Source organism: Vicugna pacos, chromosome 4 (genome assembly GCF_048564905.1).
Source record: "Vicugna pacos chromosome 4, VicPac4, whole genome shotgun sequence".
In the NCBI taxonomy this organism is placed as follows: domain Eukaryota; kingdom Metazoa; phylum Chordata; class Mammalia; order Artiodactyla; family Camelidae; genus Vicugna; species Vicugna pacos.
Window position 1 is genome coordinate 2,694,016 of NC_132990.1, and position 19,907 is coordinate 2,713,922.

General features: G+C 45.3%; 1 protein-coding gene across 6 annotated transcripts in view; it reads left to right on the forward strand.

Annotated features, from left to right (window-relative positions):
- WNK2 (WNK lysine deficient protein kinase 2) overlaps nucleotides 1–19,907 on the forward strand; it is a 116,580-nt gene that overhangs the window by 53,690 nt on the left and 42,983 nt on the right. For 4 of the 6 annotated variants that reach the window (XM_072959117.1, XM_072959118.1, XM_072959121.1 and 1 more), the window contains exons 10-19: nucleotides 439–594; nucleotides 985–1,176; nucleotides 5,259–5,813; nucleotides 7,261–7,566; nucleotides 8,127–8,176; nucleotides 8,975–9,143; nucleotides 9,231–9,347; nucleotides 9,697–9,867; nucleotides 10,134–10,179; nucleotides 10,662–10,781. In XM_072959117.1, the coding sequence (XP_072815218.1) occupies nucleotides 439–594; nucleotides 985–1,176; nucleotides 5,259–5,813; nucleotides 7,261–7,566; nucleotides 8,127–8,176; nucleotides 8,975–9,143; nucleotides 9,231–9,347; nucleotides 9,697–9,867; nucleotides 10,134–10,179; nucleotides 10,662–10,781 (1,882 nt within the window). The remainder of the gene's footprint in view (nucleotides 1–438; nucleotides 595–984; nucleotides 1,177–5,258; nucleotides 5,814–7,260; nucleotides 7,567–8,126; nucleotides 8,177–8,974; nucleotides 9,144–9,230; nucleotides 9,348–9,696; nucleotides 9,868–10,133; nucleotides 10,180–10,661; nucleotides 10,782–19,907) is intronic. The other 2 variants (XM_072959119.1, XM_072959120.1) reach the window with 2 other exon arrangements.

Sequence of the window (19,907 nt, forward strand, 5' to 3'; positions counted from 1 at the left end):
AGAGCATCCCACGCTCTGGCTCTGTCCTGACGTTTATTCCCATGTTTTCATGGTCTGCGAATATAACCGCATGTATACATTTTTATATAATCCTGTAAACAAGAGACATGCATTTTTATCTTCCCTTCGTTTAATGTCAAAACAAGCGTTTCTCGTGGTGCCACAAAGGGTTCCACAAGTCTCTTAATGGTCTTTTCTCATGGTTGCATGATACTCTGGAGCTGCTGTTCTAGGACATTCCCTGCTTGGGCGGTGTGGCCGTTCTCGGTCTGGGGGCCTCCGCACCTTGCTTCTCCTGAATCTTGTCCGTAGGATAAGTGACCCTGGCAGGCCAGCAGGCATGGGGGCTGAGAGATGGGTCCCCGTGGATGTCTAGTGTGTGCTTGGGTAGGGATCCTCAGGGCCGCTGCTGAGCGCGGCTCTGGGTGCTCTTTGCAGCCTGGCCCGTCGGTGGGTTCTGTCCCACCCCCTACACACCCTTCGCTCCCACAGCAGCATTTCCCAGAGACGGCCATGAGCTTTGCCCCTGTGCTGCCGCCACCCAGCGCCCCTGTGCCCACGGGCCCAGGCCAGCCCACACCCGCTGGCCACCAGGTAGGTGCTGACTACCCCTCCTTATGAGCACCATCAGTGCCTTGGTTCCCCCAGACCCTGCCTGTCCATTTGGCTGGCCCGAGCCCGGGGTCCGTGAGCCTCCTGGCAGGTCCAGGCCCCCGTGCCCCTTCTCTGCAGTTCTCCTGGGACCAGGGAGTAGATGGGAGTGGGGGCGGGTCTCTTGTTTCTGTGGAGTTCAGGGCTCCATCACACTCAGAGGGCCCCCGTTGCATAGAATAATTCTCCCAGATTGTGTGTCCCAGGCTCTAGGCTGGGTGTTTGAGCATACATGTCGGTATATGTGTGTGAGTTGATTTTTTCTGCTGTGTCTAAGCACATGGGGGTATCTCAGGAGGGTGCTGGTGTAAGGGAAGCCCCTTCTCTTTCTAGCCTCCTCTGCTGGCCCAGCCGGTATCGCTGCCACAGGTCCTGGCCCCACAACCCGTGGGCCCTCTCCAGCCAGTGCCCCCTCACCTGCCTCCATACCTGGCTCCAGCCTCCCAGGTGGTGGCCCCTGCTCAGCTGAAGCCGCTCCAGATGCCACCGGTGCCCCTGCAGCCAGTTGCTCAAGTCCCTCCACAGGTACCTCCCTGTCCCCTGCCCTCCAGCTTCGCCTTCTTTCCCAGCCTGGTTGGCCGTTCTTTGTCCTCTGGGCACATGGGTCCCTTAAGATAGGAACACTTGGGGTGTTGGGGTGGCTGGGTTGCTGTGCCCTCCTGCCCTTGACTTCTGTCCCAGATGCATCCAGGGTGGGGGAAGGTTTAGTCCAGAGTAGGGCCAGAGGAGCCGGTATGGAGCTGTGAGCACAGAACTAGGGTCACTCCCTCCCACGGAGCCACCTGGGACTGTGCTGACCATGGCTCCTTGGGGGTCCAGGGGACAGCTGAGCAGCTTGCCGACTGCAGAGAAGACTGGCCACGAAGCTCAAACTCAACTGTAAAAGTGACTGCTTTTTAATTGCAGTACAGTTGATTTACAATATTGTGTTAGTTTCAAGTGTACAACAAAGTCATTGAGTTATATATATGTATATATATATTCCTTTTCATATTCTTTTCCATTATAGGTTATTATAAGATACTGGATATAGTTCCCTGTGCTATTCAGTAAATTCTTGTTGTTTATCTGTTTTATATGTAGTAGTGTGTATCTGTTAATCCCATACTCCTAATTTATCTCCCCTGCCCTTCCCTTTTGTTAACCATGTTTGTTTTCTATGTCAGTGAGTCTCTTATGAGTTTCTTTTTATAAATAAGTTCATTTGTATCATTTTTTAGATTCCACATATAAATGATATTTGTCTGACTTATTTCACTTAATATGATAATCTCTCGGTCCATCCATGTTGCTGCAAATAACAATATTTCATTCTTTTTCATGGCTGAGTAATACTCCATTGTATATGTATGTATATATACTCCATTATATATATATGTATATGTGTGTGTATATATATGTATAATATGTGTGTGTGTGTGTGTGTATAAAATCTCTTCTTTATCCACTCACCTGTTGATGGACATTTAGATTGCTTCTGTGTTAACTGTTGTAAATAGTGCTTCTATGAACATTGAGGTGCATGTATCTTTTTGAATTAGAGTTTTCTCTGGATATATGCCCAAGAGTGGGATTGCAGGATTATATGGTAACTCTGTTTTTAGTTTCTAAGGAGTTTTTTTTTTTTTTAAGGAATCTCCATACTGTTCTCCATGATGGCTGCACCAGTTTACATTCCTACCAACAATGTAGGAGGTGTCCCTTTTCTCCACACCCTCTCTAGCATTTATTATTTGTAGACTTTTTGATGGTGGCCATTCTGACCAGTGTGAGGTAATACCTCATTGTGGTTTTGATTTGCATTTCTCTAATAGTTAGTGATGTTGAGCATCTTTTTATGTGCCTGTTGGCCATCTGTATATCTTCTTTGGAGAAATGTCTATTTGGGTCTTCTGCTCATTTTTTGATTGGGTTATTTGTTTGTTTGTTTGTTTGTTTTGGTATTGAGCTATATGAGCTGTTTGTATATTTTGGAAATTAATCCCTTGTCAGTCACATCATTTGCAAATATTTTCTTGCATTCTCTAGGTTGTCTTTTTGTTTTGTTTATGGTTTCCCTTGCTGTGCAAAAGCTTGTAAGTTTGATTAGGTCCCATTCATTTAATTTTTCTTTTATTTCTTTTGCCTTGGGAGGTGATCTAAGAAAATACTGCTATGATTTTTGTCAGAGAATGTTTTGCCTATGTTCTCTTTTAGGAGTTTTATGGTGTCATGTCTTGTATTTAAATCTTTAAGCCATTTTGAGTTTATTTTTGTATAGTGTGAGAGAGTGTTCTAACTTCATTGATTTACATATGGCTTTCCAGCTTTCCCAACACTGCTTGCTGAAGAGACTGTCTTTCCTCCATTGTATATTCTTGTCTTCTTTGTCAAAGATTAATTGATCGTAGGTGTGTGGGTTTATTTCTGAACTCTCTGTTCTGTTTCATTGATGTATATGTCCGTTTTTGGGCCAATACCATGCTGTTTTGATTACTATAGCTCTGTAGTATTGTCTGAAGTCTGAGAGGGTTATGCTTCCAGTGTTGTTCTTTTTCCTTAGGATTGCTTTGGCAATTTTGGGTTTTTTGTGTTTCCTTATAAATTTTAGCATTATTTGTTCTAGTTCTCTGAAAAATGTCCTGGGTAATTTGATGGGGATCACATTAAATCTGTAGCTTGCTTTGGGTGGTATGGCCATTTTAATAATATTAGTTCTTCCAATCCAAGAGCATGGGATATCTTTCCATTTCTTGGAGTCATCTTTAATTTCCCACTATGACAAACTCACGGCCAATATAATACTCAATGGTGAAAAGCTCAAAGCCTTCCTACTAAATTCTGGAACAAGACAAAGATACCCACTCTCACCACTTTTATTCAACATAGTATTGGAATCTCTAGCCACAGCAATCAGACAAGAAAAAGAAATAAAAGATATCCAAATTGGAAAGGAAGAGGTAAAATTGTTATTATATGCAGATGGCATGATACTCAATATAGAAAACCCTAAAGACTCAATACAAAAACTATTAGAACTGATAAATGAATTCAGCAAGGTAGCAGGATACAAGATTAATGTACAGAAATTTGTTGCATTTCTTTATACTGACCATGAAATATCAGAAAGAGAAAATAAAAAAAACCCAATCTCATTTAAATATACATCAAAAAAACCCCTCCCAAAAACCAAACCTAGGAATAAACCTAATCAAGGAGGTGAAAAACCTATAAGCTGAGAACTATAAAAGTGACTTCTGCTGCCTGTCTTTGGAGGGGAGCTTCACGTGACTAGTAACATTTGATAACACGTGGCTGATGCTTGGGTGCTGCCACGCAGGCTAGTGTTGTGGATGGTCACACATGTCTCCAGTGACCCTCTATCATGGGATGGCTTTCATTTGATGGGTCCCATCACAGTGTTTGAGCAGGGCTAGGATGGAAAGTACTGCTTCATTAGGAAGATGTGAGTGTTCCCATGGTTTACAGCCGCCGCCCAGAAGTTCCTTTCGTGTCGGCTGCCACCTGTCACTCAGCCTTGTCCTCATCCCTCCTGCATGTGAGTCATTTTCAACGTCTAGTTAAACTGCCACCTTACTCCCAGTGGTCATCGCATTGAGTTGCTTTTCAGAAACACAGAAGTCAATTTGCGTATTTTCACAGCCTTATAATTGCACAAAGGCACATATTATGAGATGCAGATGTGCCCACCACCAGAAAGGCTTCATTTTAGAGAGAACTGTCAGAGAACCTGCTGAAATACGTGAAGTGCTAAATTCAGGAGCTGTCTCCAGGATGGAAGGCCGACGTGGAAGGTTCCAGGGCTCTGCTGTTGCAAGCTGCCATTCTTCCTCAGGCCTCATGGCATAGGACATTCAGCCAGCAAGGAGGGGCTCGAAGATATGCTTTCCCTGAAAGAACCTTCTGAGTAGTGTGGTCTCAGTGTGAATTTCTATAGATTGAGGGAAATCAGGCAAAGTAATTTCAGATGTTTTGAGCCAGTCTGGTAGCTCTGACAGTCATGGTCTTTCTGAATGAAGATACGCCAAAGCTGTGAAGCTGGTGGTCACTAATGTGACTCCTGGTGTCCTTGCAGTCACCTAGCTGTCACCCCAGAGGGGCCCAGCCAGGGCTCCTTTGTCTTGGTGCTGAAGGAAGGCTCTCCTCAAGGTCTCCTGCACCCTTCTGAGGCTTCTGGCCTTTCCTTCCGTTTGACAGCGTTATACACTTGGTTCCATTTATTTATTTTATTTTTATTTTTTTGGGTGGTGTGGCAAATCCATTTTATTGCTGACAAACTATGTATTCTTTTCCGGAATGAGTGTGCCACTTTACATTCCCACCAGCAGCATGAGAGTGATTGAGTCTCCCCACATCCTCACCGGCTGTTTGGTGTTATCACTGCTTTTTACTTCAGCCGTCTGATAAGTGTGGAGTAATGTGGTTTTAATTTGCATTTCACTTGGTTCTGTTTAAGTTGGGTTCACGTTTTGGTTCCCCTCCACAGCAGCTACACAGATATATCTTGGGCAGAGACTGGGTGACGTGGACCCTCTCACCCAGCACAGATGTGCTGCAGGTGCGCGGGGCCGAGTCCCGGTGGGGCTGACATACCTGTTCTCTTTCAGATGCCTCCGCTTCCTGTGGTCCCCCCCATCGCTCCACTGGCCACCGTCGACAGCCTCCCTGCAGCCCTCCCTGACCTGCCAGCCACCAGTGGGCCCACCGTGCCTCCCCCCTCTCAGTATTTCTCCCCGGCTGTCATCTTGCCAAGCCTCCCACTCAACGCGGCCACTGCCCCGCTGCCCGTGTCGCCGGCCCTGCCTCTGCAGGCGGTTAAGCTGCCCCACCCTCCTGGGGCGCCGCTGTCCGTGCCCTGCCGGACCATAGTGCCAAACGTGGCGGCCACCGCCACCACCATCCCTCTGCTGGCTGTGGCCCCACAGGGCGTGGCTGCCCTGTCCATTCACCCCACCGTGGCTCAGCTCCCATCCCAGCCCGTGTACCCGGCAGCCTTCCCACAGATGATGCCCAGCGAGGTCCCGCCTTCTCCTCTCCACGCAGCACAGACTGTGCGGGCTGCCCCTCCGCAGCCGGCACCCCCCATTCTGCCACAACCCCACCAGCCAAGTGTCGCCCGCCTTCCGGAGCAGGCTCCTCCGGCCGCCGGCGCTGGGAGCCAGGTAACCCACCTGCTGGCCAGGACCCACCCTCCAGGAGCTGGGAGACCCCTTAGTATGCAAGGGGTTCACAGACCTCTGCTCCTCAGCACCTTGCCCCCGCAGTACGGTGGGAGCGGACAAGCAGGCAGGGCTGTCCCCTGTCATCCAGTGTGTGTGTGTGTGGGTGTCTGCTGCCTCCTCCTTCCTCCAGCACGGGTTAGGAACCTCAGGAATTGGAGTGGCCAGAAGCTCCAAGGCTGGTTCTTTCCTAAGTGTCAGTAGCAGGTGCTTGTGGTGGAGGGGCCCCTGGCCGCGCTGGGCATCGTGGCACCTGCCCTCACCCGGGTGGGGTTGGCAGCCTTGATGCAGCTCCGTCAGCCTCTCCACGGGTTTCGGGGAGGCTCACACTACCTGTTGTGTTACTGTCCAAGTGAAGTGGGTGGCTTACCCCCACTTCAGCAACCAGGAACTGAGGCACATGGCGGTCTGAGGGGGGTCTGCTGGTTGTGGACTGGGTGGTGCCGGGGGTATATGGGCTGCTGGTTCCAAGGTGCTCGTGGTAGACAAGGATGATCTCACAGTCATGTGGGGGCCATGGGCAGCTTGCTGGGCTGGCAGTGAAGGGATACAGGGACACACACCCTGCTGTATGAGTGGCCCCACACACCTGTGTGGCCCATGCGTGTTCTGGAGCTCCAGGGCTGTTACCAAACCTCAGGTGAGGAGAGGAGCTTGCGTGGGGCCTCTCATCTTGGCAGTGGTAGCGGGGGACCTCTCCTCTTGGTGGGGGGCGCTCTCTCCTTGAGGGGATTCTCACTTGGAACCCCTCCCACCCTGGGGCTGCTTACCTGGGGCCCTCCCACCTGGCCCAAGCCTGGCTCTAAGCGTCAGCAGCTTGCGCCTGTGGGCATGTCCTTTGCCTTTTGAGCTCAGGCTTCTCCCCTGTAAGATGGGGCTGAGAGCTTTTAAAGGAGGGAACCGTAGGGAGTCAGGCCCTGCTCCTGAGTTGCCCTGTGGAAGGCCGAGGTGCACAGCCCCCCCTTGCACATGGCTGGGATTGGAACCCAGGCTGTGACCTGCCAGGAGGCTGGGATGGCGTAGTTGGTACCATGGCCCTGAGGGCAGTGGCTGGGAGCTCGTGACTGGTGCTAACTATATGCCACCCTTCCAGCTTCGCAGGCTGACTCAGCTAGAGGTTCATAAATGAAGTGCAGTTTTAGGTTTGATTTTATACGAATGGGGACCCGAGAATGCCTGTTCTTGTTCGTTTCTGTTAAATCCGCATGCAAACATGCGGGGACCCCCAGGATCTGCAGGGTGTGGGTGGATGAGGGGGATGTCCGCATTGCCTGTACCCTGTGGTGTGCTTACCCACCTGGGTGGTGGAAGCGCCTGCTTTGGTCCAGGATCCCCAGGGAAGGGGACGGCTCTGTACCCCAACTTGCATGCCTGTCCCCTGTGCCCCCAGATCCTGCGTGGCCACCCGCCTCCGTACGCCGTGGATGTCACCACCCAGGTTGCCAGCCAGGTCCCCATGGTGCCTGCACCCGCCGCCGTTCTCTCCCCGCCTCTGCCGGAAGTGCGGCCGCCCGCCGCCCCCGAGCTCCTGCCTCAGCTCCCCGGCTCCCTGGCCCCCACGGTGGCGGCGGCTGCTCACAGCTTGCCCGGCCAGACCGCCGCGCTGCTGCCGCCTGCGAGCCTGCCGCTCTCCAGCGGCCCCGGGGTCCCTGGCCCCCGCCCGGCCGTTCAGCTGACGGTGGAGCCGGCTGCAGAGGTGCGTGGCCCGCTCCTCGGGGCTTGGCCTGCAGTCCGTCACCCTGATCCCTGACCCCAGCATCACGGCAGCCCTCCTGCGTGGTGACTTCAGCTCTGGAAGTTGGGGATGCCCTTGGGAGGGTGGAAGCGTGTGCCCAGGGACAGCCACGGGTGGTGTTTTTTATCTCCCTCTGCTGTTCCTGGATGTCACACTTTCCTTCAACACATGCCTGGGTGGAGACCGTGATCTTCACACGTGGATTTAGAGTTCTTTTCTCTGGAGACGAGGGGAAGGCCTGTGACAGTTCTTCCTGGGCCACGTGCTCCCTCGTAGGGGTGATCAAAGTGGGCTGGCATGTTTGGGAAGGGCGTGGCCCCAGCTTTTAAGAATCTGCTTGGCTGTAAGCATTAACAGGATAAAAACCCCTCACTCCTGCTACCCTGCCTGGTCTGCTTGCTGTAGTCAGAAGGGAGCAGGCGGTGGGCTGGGCTGTGGAGCTGGGCAGACAGCAAGCTGTGTGCGGCTGTGTCGTGGGGAAGTGAACTTGACCCATCCTCCTCCCCATGGTTTTATTTCAGGAGCAGGCCTCGCAGGACAAGCAGCCCAGCCTCCCTCAGAGCTGTGAGAGGTAATGGCACACTTGGCCCTCCTGTGCTAGTGCTTCTAACAATGTCACCTGTTTCCAAGCCTGACCTGGTGGGGCCTCCGGGAGCTCTTCTAGGGTCTTTGTCAGTGTCTGTTGAAATTTGGTAGCCAGATACTCCCAGCTGTGTTCTGGGTCCTGGTGCTGGTCTGCAATGCTGATGATGTTCTAGAATAGAGAAGAGCTATGGATGGAGAGTCAGGAGGCCTAGGAGCTGGGGGGAGCCCAGGAGGGAAGGGCAGAGTCTAGCCCACACCCCAGGTCTCCCAGCACCTCGTCATGGGGAACGTCGAGTTTGGGGAGGAAACCGGTTAAGGGAAGTGACTGTGTCCCACCCTTCTGGTACGCCAGCACCAAGCTTGGTGCTCCGCAAAGTCTTAAATCCTACGACAGCCCCACACGGTTGGCAAGTTCCCATTGCTGTTGAACAGGTAGGGGAACCAAGGCACGGGGGAGGATTGTGTCTTCATCCTGACATTTACTGTGAGCTGGTGAAGCCTGATTTACAGGTCAGGAGCTGAGAGGACCAAGGTCCCAGACCAGAAAGCCTGTGTGTTCCCTAGGACCCCAGCACCGCCCAGGACAGACGTTGCAGGGGCAGAAGGGGCAGCAGGCTGAGTCTCTCTGCCAGGCATGGCTAGCTTTAGACGCTCTAGGTTTTCCCAGCTGGGGACACCCAGACACAAAAGCTTCTGGCTGTTTCCTGAAAAGCCAGGTTTCCCACGCGAGGCCGGCTTGCAGGCCCTTCCTTTGGGGACCATAACATTCTTGGTTTTCACACAGCTACGGAGGTTCCGACGTCACTTCTGGAAGAGAGATGAGCGACAGCTGTGAAGGTGCATTTGGTGGGGGGAAGCTGGAAGGCAAGACCACCCGGAAACATCACCGCCGGTCCACCCGTGCGCGTTCCCGCCAGGAGAGGGCCAGCAGGCCCCGGCTGACCATCCTGAATGTGAGTAGCCAGGCGTGATGGGCCGGCAGGACGGGGCTCGCCAGGCACGGTCTCCTCCCTGATCTCAACCGTCTGAGTGTCCTGTAGGTGTGCAACACGGGTGACAAGATGGTGGAGTGCCAGCTGGAGACACACAACCACAAGATGGTGACGTTCAAGTTCGACCTGGACGGGGATGCGCCTGACGAGATTGCTACCTACATGGTGAGGCTGGGTGTCCTGCCTTGTCCGATGACTTGGTGGTACTTGCCCTGGGGCTGAGGTTGGGCTCACGTCTGCCAGCCCCACTGAGGGGAATTTTGGTTGCCAGGCTTCCCCAGCCTCCAGCCTCTGCAGGTGGTTGCCTATTGTGGGCAGTGCTGGCCCATCACCTGGAGAGCCTGCTTCTCTTGCTGGCCCGTGCAGCTCCCAGTATGGGGACTGGGCCCCCTGGCTGTGTCTCCCCTCTTGGGCTTAGTCCAGAGTTGAAATGAAGCAGATGAGTCAGTGAAGACCCACTGTGGCCAGTGCTCTGGGCACGTCCCCACCAGCAGGGTTGCCCATGTTGTTGCAGGTGGAGCACGACTTCATCCTGCCGGCTGAGCGGGAGACGTTCATCGAGCAGATGAAGGACGTCATGGACAAGGCGGAGGACATGCTCAGTGAGGACACGGATGTGGACCGTGGCTCTGACCCTGGGGTCAGCCCGCCACACCTCAGCACCTGTGGCCTGGGCGCCAGGGAGGTGAGTCCCAGGTGCGGGGTCCTGAGAGGGCCTGGGCCTCCTTATCCCCCCAGCTCCAGGCTCCGTAAATACAACGCTGTGATGTTGCTTGTAGAGGAACCTGTAGGCCATGCAGCGCTGGGTGAGGGGGCCAGGAGGGCAAGTGCCTTTAATCCAGTTAGAAACCTCCAGACTCCCAGAGGCCCTCAAATGATTTGAGGCTGGGTTGCGCTGTAAAGTTCTTGTTCCATGCAGTCTGCTGATTTCTGATCTTTTACCTCCTCCAGGAGAGCCGCCAATCCCAAGCAAATGCCCCGGTGTATCAACAAAATGGTACGTCTCCCTTCGAGGCCACAGCCGCCAACCAGTCACGCATTTAGAGGAGGCATTTCTGTCATTTCTGTCATTGTCCCTACTCAGCCTTCAAGCAGGCATTCGATAAGAGCCCCACTGAGCATACTGTAGGGGGTTTGGCCATGACACACGGGGGTTGCTGGGGTGTGTGGTGAGTGTGCCTTCATCTGGGGACATCCGCCCTGTCTGAGGAGTCACATCTGGCCCAGGTGGGGACTGAGCGTGGCATGGACTCGCTGCAGCCAGCTGGTGCCCCGGCCAGCATTACCCCTTCGCTGATGCACTGCGGGTGTCCTGGGCTCTAAGCCTGTGCTCGGGGGACTTGTGAGAGCCCTGAGTGGGCTGCACATCCTCCCCACTGGTGCGGGAAGAGTTCTCCAAATGCCCCTGTGGCAAAGGGTCACGCCAGACTGGGGAGAAACCTGCTCGCTCTCACCAGCTGTTTTTGTCCTACCCCTTAGTCCTACACACTGGGAAGAGGTGGTTTATCATCTGTCCGGTGGCAGAGCACCCAGCAGCAGAGGCCCCCGAATCTTCACCCCCACTTCCTCTGAGCTCCCTGCAGCCAGAAACCAGCCAAGGTATGAGCATCCAGAACCCCCTAAACCCTCCTCCCTGATAACTCAGTGTGCCTCCTCCTGTTTATTACTCCACATCACCCCATGGTCCTCAGGCTGGCTTTACTTGTGCTCATGTTCCACCAGCATGTGCTGGGTGCCCAGCAAAGTGCAAGGGTCTCATTCTGCACTGTTGACCCAAGGCCCATAGGAGTCTGTGGGGCTGTGTCCTTGTCTGTGTCCCTGTGCTGGTTTTCCACCAAATGAGCCAAGTCAAGGTAGCCCTCAGGCTTGGGCCTGTCCATTACCTCTGCTGTGCAGGTGAGGCACATGGGCTGCACAAGTGTGTACTGAAAGGGCTCTGCCCTCACCCTTTCTTACCAGTGTTGTTGCAAAGTCCTAAGAAAAATCATAAAACATTTTCATATGAACAAGAATGAAAATGCAACATAATAAAATGTATGGGATGCAGCCAAAACAGTAATTAGAGGCAAATTTATAGCCCTAAATGGTTAGAGGAAGAAAGGAGTCTCATCAGTAACCCAAGCTTTCACCTTAAGAAACCAGAAGAACTAGAACAGAATCCAAAGCAAGCAGAAGGAAGGAAATAAAGACCAGAAATTAATGAAATTTGAGACAAGAACAGTATAAAAAACAGTGAGACAAAAACAATAGAAAAAACCGTGAAACAAAAAACCGAGTCTCTGGGGAAAAATCAATAAAATTATTAGCCTCTTGTAAGACTGTCAAAGGAAAAGATGCAAAATACCGGTGTCAGTAATAAAAGAGGAGATATCACTACATACCTCACATTATGGATAATTATGAAGTCACTGAAAATGAAATCAGGGCATGGAATACTATGAACAAACCTACACACATAAGAAACTGACAACTTAGATGAAAGAGACTAACTCTGTGAAAGCCACAAACTACTAAAACTCATTCAAGATGGAATAGATAACCTGAATACTCCTATACCTATTAACAAGATGAATTTGCAGTGAAAAGTCTCCCAAAAGAATTTTCTAGGCCCAAATAGTTTCACTGATGAGTTCTATCAAACATTTGAAAAAACAGATAGCACCAATTCTATACCAGCTTCTCCAGAAAATGGAAGAGGAAGGTGCACTTACTGAATCATTTTATGAAGCCAGCATTGCCCTGATATCAAAACCACACAAAGGCAGTACCAAAAGAAACAGACCCAGATCTTTCATAGATATAGAGGGAAAAATATCTCAATAAAATATTAAAAAGTCAAATCCAGCAACATATAAAAAGAGCAACATACCATAACAAAGTGGAGTCTATCCTTGGAAGGCAATATTAAAAATCAGTTACTCTGCCGTATTAATATCAATGGGAATTTCCCTTCCCAATAAAGGGGTAGACAAGTGATCACATCAGTTGAGACAGAAAAAGTATTTGACAAGATCACTCAATATTGATAAAAAAAATTATCAGCAAAGTAGGAACACAGGAACTTCCTCAGCCTGATAAAACACATCTGCAGAAAACTGACCACTAACATCGTATTTAGTAGTGAAAAGCCAAATGTGTTTTCCTTGAGATTGAGATCATGGCATAGATGTCCACTCTCTCTGTTCCTATTCAACATCAAACTAGAAATTTAGATTCCAGATGAGCAAGAAGCAGAAATAGAAGGATGTGGATTGAAAAAGCAGAAATAAAACTGTCCCTGCAGCTAAAATGATTTTATACGGAAAAAAATCACAAGAATTCTAAACAACAAACAACTCTTAGAACTAGTAGGTGAGTTTAGCAGGATCACAGGATGCATAGTCAATAACAAAAATAACTCTATTTCTATACACTAACAGTGAACAAACAAACAAAAAACTAAAATTTTGAAAGAATACTATTTACAGTAGCTCAGGAAAAAAAAAAGAATACATAGCTGTAAATTTAACAAAATATATACAGGATCTGTATGGTGAAAACTACACTGATGAAATGGATTAAAAATGACCTAAATTATGGAGAAACATATTGTGTTTATAGATTGGAAGATTCAACATAGTAAAAATGTCAGTTCTCTCCAAAGTAATAAATAGATTTAATGCAATACCAATAAAAATTCAAACAGCATATTTTTTGCGGATATAGACAAGCTGGCTCTAAAATTTATATGAATGAACAAAGGTAATTGAAATAGCTAAGCAGTTTTGGAAAAAGGACAAGTTGGAGGAATCACACCACCCAATATTAAGATTTATTACAATGTTAAAGTGACCTTGACAGTGTAGTATCAATCCCCTTTGTCGAGGACCAGTGGAATAGAATAGAGAGCCCAGAAATACATCCATAAAAATATGGCTATGTGACTTTTAGAAGAAAACATTGGAGAAGAACCTTTGTGACCTGTGCCAGGGAGTTCTTAGACGTCTCTCCAAAACATAATCTGTAAAAGAAGGAAATGGATAAATCAGACATCCTCAAGATAAAACTCTTTTGTTCTGTGGAAACCACTGTTAAGAGAATGAAAAGACAAGCTACAGACTGGGAGAAAATGATTGCAAATTACATATTCAGCCTAGTATTTGTCCCCGAACTATTATAAAGAAACTCGCCAACTCGAAAGAAAACAAAAAACTCGACTGAAAAATGGACAATAGACTTGAAGAGACATTTCCCCAAAGAGAATATAAGGATGGCAGCTAAGCACATTTGGAAAAAAAAAAAAAAAGCCATTGACTACCAGGGAAATACACATTAAAGCCACAGTGAGGGATCACCTGTTAGAACAGCTAAACTGCCAGTACTAAGTTTTGATGTGGTTATGGAGTAACTGGGTCTCTCGTAAATTGTTAGTGGGAACGCAGAGTGGCATAGCTATTCTGGATAACAGTTTGGTATTTTTAAAATAAAAGATGTGCTTAACATACAGCACAGCAGTTTCACTCCTCAGTATTTACCCTGGAGACATGAAAGCTCATGCCCACTAAGCACTTATGTATAAGTGGTTATAAGAGTTCAGTTCCCAGTTGCCCAAACTGGCAACACCCCAATATCCTGCAGTAGGTGAGTGGACAAACGGACTGTGGTGCTTTGAAAAAGAAACAAACTATTGACACTTGCAGCTGTAACATGAGTGAACCCCAGAGGCATACTGAGTGAAAGGAAGCTAGTCTCAAACGACTGCATACTGTATAATCCCACTTACGATGACATTTTCAAAGATGCAGATACAGGATCAGTGTTTGCCAGGAGTTAGGAGTGGGGGAGAAATGTGAGTATAAAGGGATAACTCAAGGCAAGTTTTTTGGGAGTGATTGAATTGTTATGTGTCTTGATTATGGAAGTAATTATATGATACATGTGTGCTACAATTCTCAGAACTCTACACCTACAGAAAAAGGCTTTCTTACTGTAGGATAACTTAAAAAGTGAAGGAAAAAAAAGTTACCTATGTTGAAAGAAATATATAACCAGGCAGATAATGAGGCAAGACAGCATGAAAGAAAAGCAGAAGCAACAATAGACAATAAAAAAGACCCTTAGACTTCTCCTTTAGGCTGCAGTGGATAATAGGCACTTGATTTATTTTCCCTCAAAGTGACTGAAAAAGCATGCAAAAATATGAAACTATTTTTTTTTAACTTAGAACATAAGGCAGTGAAGGACATTGATCCCTGCAAGATGAAAAAATTGTATGATCATTTCAGCTGACTGTGCTGAGAAAGTTGCCACACCACAGAGAAGAGAGGGAGGAACGCAGGTAGAGTTCAGCCAGCTTCCTGTGGTGAGGAGACTGGCCTGAGAGTCTGAGGAGGCCTACGGGCAAGAGTTTTCAGGGTAGACTTCTGGAGAGGAGAGAGCAACACAAAGGGAAAATGCTGGAGACTGACAGAGGATTCCCCTTGATTATTTTGCCAGCAGACTGTACATGAGGATGCTAGCCAGGGCCAGGAGATGAGCCACCCCCAGTGATACTGGAACTGGCCAGGGAATGTCTGTTCCCAGCAGTTAGCTGGAACAACTTATAATTTAAGGGGCATTGAGTAGAGTACTGAAAAGGGCCTTGGAGAAGGTCATGGAGAAAAATAAGCCCTACACAAAATGTTCTTCTTGTCCCACCTAGCAAATCTCAAGCACAAGATCTGAAAAGATCAAGCCAGAATAACCTAACTGTATCCCACGACAAAGAATGTTATTAGGCATACAAATTCATCCAGCACCCAGGAAGGTAAATTTTACATTGCCTGATATCTAGTCAAAATTACCAAGCAGGACAAAATGAGAAAAATCCTGCATTCTAACCCACCCATAGCTGACACAGTTGTTAGAATTAGCAGACAAGCACATGGATACAGTTATTACAGCTGTATTCCGTATGTCCTAAAAACTGGAGGAAAGGAATCAGATTTACCATATTGATAAAATAGAAAAGACATAATCCATATGATCAGCTCAATAAATGCAGAAAAGGAATTTGATGAAATTCAGCAACTATAAACATCCTCAGCAAACTCTATATGAACTATTTAGGGTTAAACCTGATCAGGTATCTGTAAGACCTGTACACTGGAAACTAAAAAACAATGTGGATGGAAACTAAACGACTCAAAGAAGCATCCTGTTCATGGGTCAGAAGACCCAGTGTTGTTACAGTGTTAATCCTCTCAATCGGTCAACTGATTTTATGCAGCTACCATCAGAATCCCAGAAGTGTTTTCTGGCAATTGAAAAGCTGACTCTAATTTCATGTGAAAATGTAAAGACATTAGAATTTGAAAATAAGGGAACTAGATTGGAATGCTAACACTAACTGACTTTAGGAGTTATTATAAAACTATAGTGATCAAGACAAGGTGATATTGGTATAAATACAAGTAAACAGATCAGTGGAATAAAAATAGAGTCCAGAAATAGACACAAACACACAGAGACACTTAATTTTTTATAGACATGCAAAGGACATTCAGTGAGGAGAAGACAATTTTTTTCCCAGTTGGTCATCCGTATGTAAAATGAATATCAATTCGTACTTAATGCTGTACCCAAATATCAACTCAAAATGGAATGTAAACCTAAATGTAAAACTGAAAACTAACTTATAGTAGAAAACGTAGGTAAAAGTTTGTGTGACCTTGGGTTAGACAGAGTTCTTAGATGTAGCACCAAAGCATGATCTACAAACAAAAAAATGGTAAATTAAATGTCATCAAATTTAAAATGTCTGCTCTTTGAGAAACACCAACGGAGTGAAAAAATAAGCCAGAGATTGGGAGAAAATATTTATTAACCATATATGTAATAAAAGGCTTTTGTCCAGATAATACGAGGAACTCTCAAACTGCAATGAGAATAAAATAAAAAAGCTAACAAAAATATTTTTACAGACACTTCATCTAAGATATGTGGGTGTCAAATAAGTGTATGAAAAGGTCATTATTCAGTAGGAAAATGCAAATTAAAACTGCAAGGGGATGCCTCTACATACCTGTTAAAATAGCTGAAATTTAAAAGACCAAGTTGGTGAAGATGTGTAGGAATTGAAACTCTTATACACTGTATAAAATGGAAAGCAATTAGAAAACTTGGGAAAGCAATTTAATTTTTTTAAAAAGATAAACATACAGCTACCACAGGATCTGGCCATTCTGCTCCTAGGTACATATCCAAGAGAACTGAAAGCAGACGTTCATACAAAGAATTATATAGGATGTTCATAGCAGCTTTATTTATAATGGCCAGGACCTAGAAATAGCCTGGTGAACAGATAAACACTGATTTATCCATACAGTATACTACTACTCTGCAATAAAAAGGAAGGAACAATTGATACTCATTACAGCATGGGTGATTCTTAAAATATACTGATGAAAGATGCTAGATGAAAAAAAAAAGGATACTATGTGATTGCATTTATGTGAAAGACTAGAAAATGCAGACTAATGGATCCCACTTGGCTGTGTTTTCATATATTATGTTGCTAGATTCTGTTTGCTAAGGCTTTAAGGATAATTTTAGTGACATTATTTATTCTATTCCTTTTGTGTTATTTTTCTCAATTTTACTGTTAACGTTTTGCTCAACTTATTAAAGAATCTTGAAACCTAAAAAAGAAAATGCAGATTAATCTATAGGGACAGAAGACAGATCGGTGGTTGGGCACAATGGTACAGCAGAAAAGGGAGGGAGGGATAGACTACAAGATTCATGAAGAAATATTTGGTAGAATGACAGACGTACTCATTATATTGATGGTGGTGAGCGTTTTGTTTATATGCCTGTGTCAGAACTTATAAACTCTGCACTTTAAATATGTCCAATTTATTGCATGTCAATTGTACTGCAGCATAGTGGTTCAAAACAAACGAACAATAACAAAGAAAGTTGACTTCCAGGGGCTCCAGATGGTGGAGTTACCAGACAGATAACTACCTGCTTAGTGTTAAAATAAATAAATGACTAGAGTGAAACTTTTGACAATCACAAACTATACCAAAAAAAAAAAAAAAGCAAAACCCCCCAAACAAACAAGCAAAAAAAAAAAAAAACCCAAAAAACAAGCTGAAAGGAAACTCACCCAACAGCTGAGTGTGGTTAAGACCTCACTGGATGGTTTGTACGCTGTTGGAGAGAGAATTAGCAAACTAAAAAGTAACTCAAAAGAAAATGTTTAACGTAGAATAAGGATATTGAAACTGATGGAAAATACAAAAGAGGAGCTAAGATATGTAGGGATTACCATGAGATGGTCAAGCATATACAACTGGATTCCTAGAAAGTAGAAGAATGAGACAAAATCAAGTTTGATGAGATAATGCAGAGAATTGAAAGGCCTTAAGCCACAAATTCAAGAAGCCCTCTGAACTCAGAGAGAGAAAAACCACACTTAAATATATTGCAGTTAAAGTATTGAATACCAAAGGCTGACAAAGGAGTTTAAAGGATGCTAGGAGAAATACCAGGTACCTTTAAAGTACCTGCAAGACTGATTTGGACAGCTCCCATCTCATTAGAGACGGGGTTTGCCAGTTTGCCGAGGAATGCTGCTATCCTCAAAGTGCTAAAGAAAATAAGCACAGGACTTGAATCTGCACTCGATGACAGCGTCCTGTATCAATTAAGATGAAGTAAAGACTAAAGGGACTCATCACCTGCACATCTCAACTAAAGATATATACCAGGAGGGGTATTTTTAGGCCAAAGAACAGCGACCCCCGATGTAAGGTCAGAAATGCAAGAGGGAATAAAAGCAATGGAATTATAAACACATGGGTAGGTCTAAAGGAATGCTGACTGTATGAGAGCATAATGTCTTCTGAGATTTGAAATATATTTGTTGTGTTAAAATGCAGGAAAATAAGGGCACATTTATCAGAGGGAGAGAATTATACTCACAGGGCTCCCGGGTTCTTGCATTGTTGGGGAAGAGAACCAAAAATCAAGAATGTATATTGCTGTCTATAGAATACACTCTTGAGAGCTGTCAAATAATAGGTAACTTCCACACTCATGGGGGAGTAGGGGAGTGGGAAGAATTTTTTAAGAACAAAAGGCAAAGAAGGAGAGAAAAAGCAATGTCGAGCACAATGAATGTATAGAAAGTCATTAGTTAGATGGTGGTTTTAACTGTAATAGAGCAATAATTAAATCAAATGAAATAAATATCAAAGTTTGTCAAATGTGAAAAAAGAGAATGACTATTAAGACTAAGATACAAGACTACAAAAGGTGAAGAGTAATAAAGAGATGGGAAAAGGTAAAGCATGCAAGTACTAAACCTAAAGGAAGCTGGTGTAGATCTTTTTATATCAGACAAAATAGACTTTAAGGCAAAAACATGATGGTGCAAGATTCAGCTATCCAGGAAGGTCGAATAATTCTATATTTGCATGTCTTTAATAACACAGCCCCAAAATAAATACAGCAAAAATTAACAGAACTAAATGAAGAACTAGAGTAATCTACAGTCATCACAGGAGTTTTAACTTTCGGAACAGGAAGACAAAAATTAGTAAGGATATAAAGGATTTCAACAATAGAATTAGCAGTCTTGTTTTATATATAGGACACCCAACAGCTGAAGAATACACATTTTTTTTCAAATCCACATGGAATATTTTTAAATTAGCCATATTCAGGACACGCAGCAAATCTCAACAAATTTAAAAGGACCAAAATCATTCAGTGCCTCTTCTCTAACTATAGTTGGGAGTAAGCTAGAATTTGAAAACAAGAAGATACCTAAAATGTCTACACATATTTGACAGTTAAGAAATACATTTTTAAAATCCCAGGAAGCAGGAAAGAAATTATAATGAACATTAAAAAAAATTCTGAATTATAATAATATGAAAGTCATGCAAATGAAAATATTACAAAACAGAAACAGACTGACAGACATAGGAAACAAACTCATGGTTACTGGGGCAGGGAAAGGGGTTGGGGAGGGATAAATTGGGAGTCCAAGATTTGCAGATACTAACTACTATATATAAAATATATAAACAACAAGTTTATACTGTGCAGCACAGGGAACTATACTCAGTATCTTGTAGGAACCTATAATGAAAAAGAACATGAAAATGAATATATGTATGTCTATGTATGACTGACCTATTACGCTGTGCACCAGAAATTGACACAACATTGTAAACTGACTGTATTTCAATTTTTAAAAATTTTGCAAGCATAGCAGGGATTCAGAAAATTTAAAAAAATGAGTGAACAAATAGAGAAGTTATCATCATAAACCAGTTCGTTCAAGCTAATCAAAAAATAAAATTCTACCACTCTTTGAAAAAAATACATATCAAAACTTGTGGGATGCAGCTAAAGTTATATTTTGCTTTAAATTCACTCATTAGAAAGGAGCATTAAATGCACTTATTAGAAGGGAGAAAAGGCTAAAAATCACAGTTGAAAGTATACCCACTGTAAAAAGTTAGAAAGAGAAGAGAAAGTTGAATGGAAATAAAGGAAAGAAAGAAAACAGATAAAAGCATGAATTAATGAAATATAAAATAAATATACAATAGGGTATCAACAAAGCTTAAAGTTGGTTCTTTGAAATGGCTAATAAAATTAGCAAGCCCTTGGTCAGACTGACTACAGAAAAGAGAGAAGGCACAGTTAATATCAGGAATGAAAAGGAAGGACATTGCTACAGTCTGA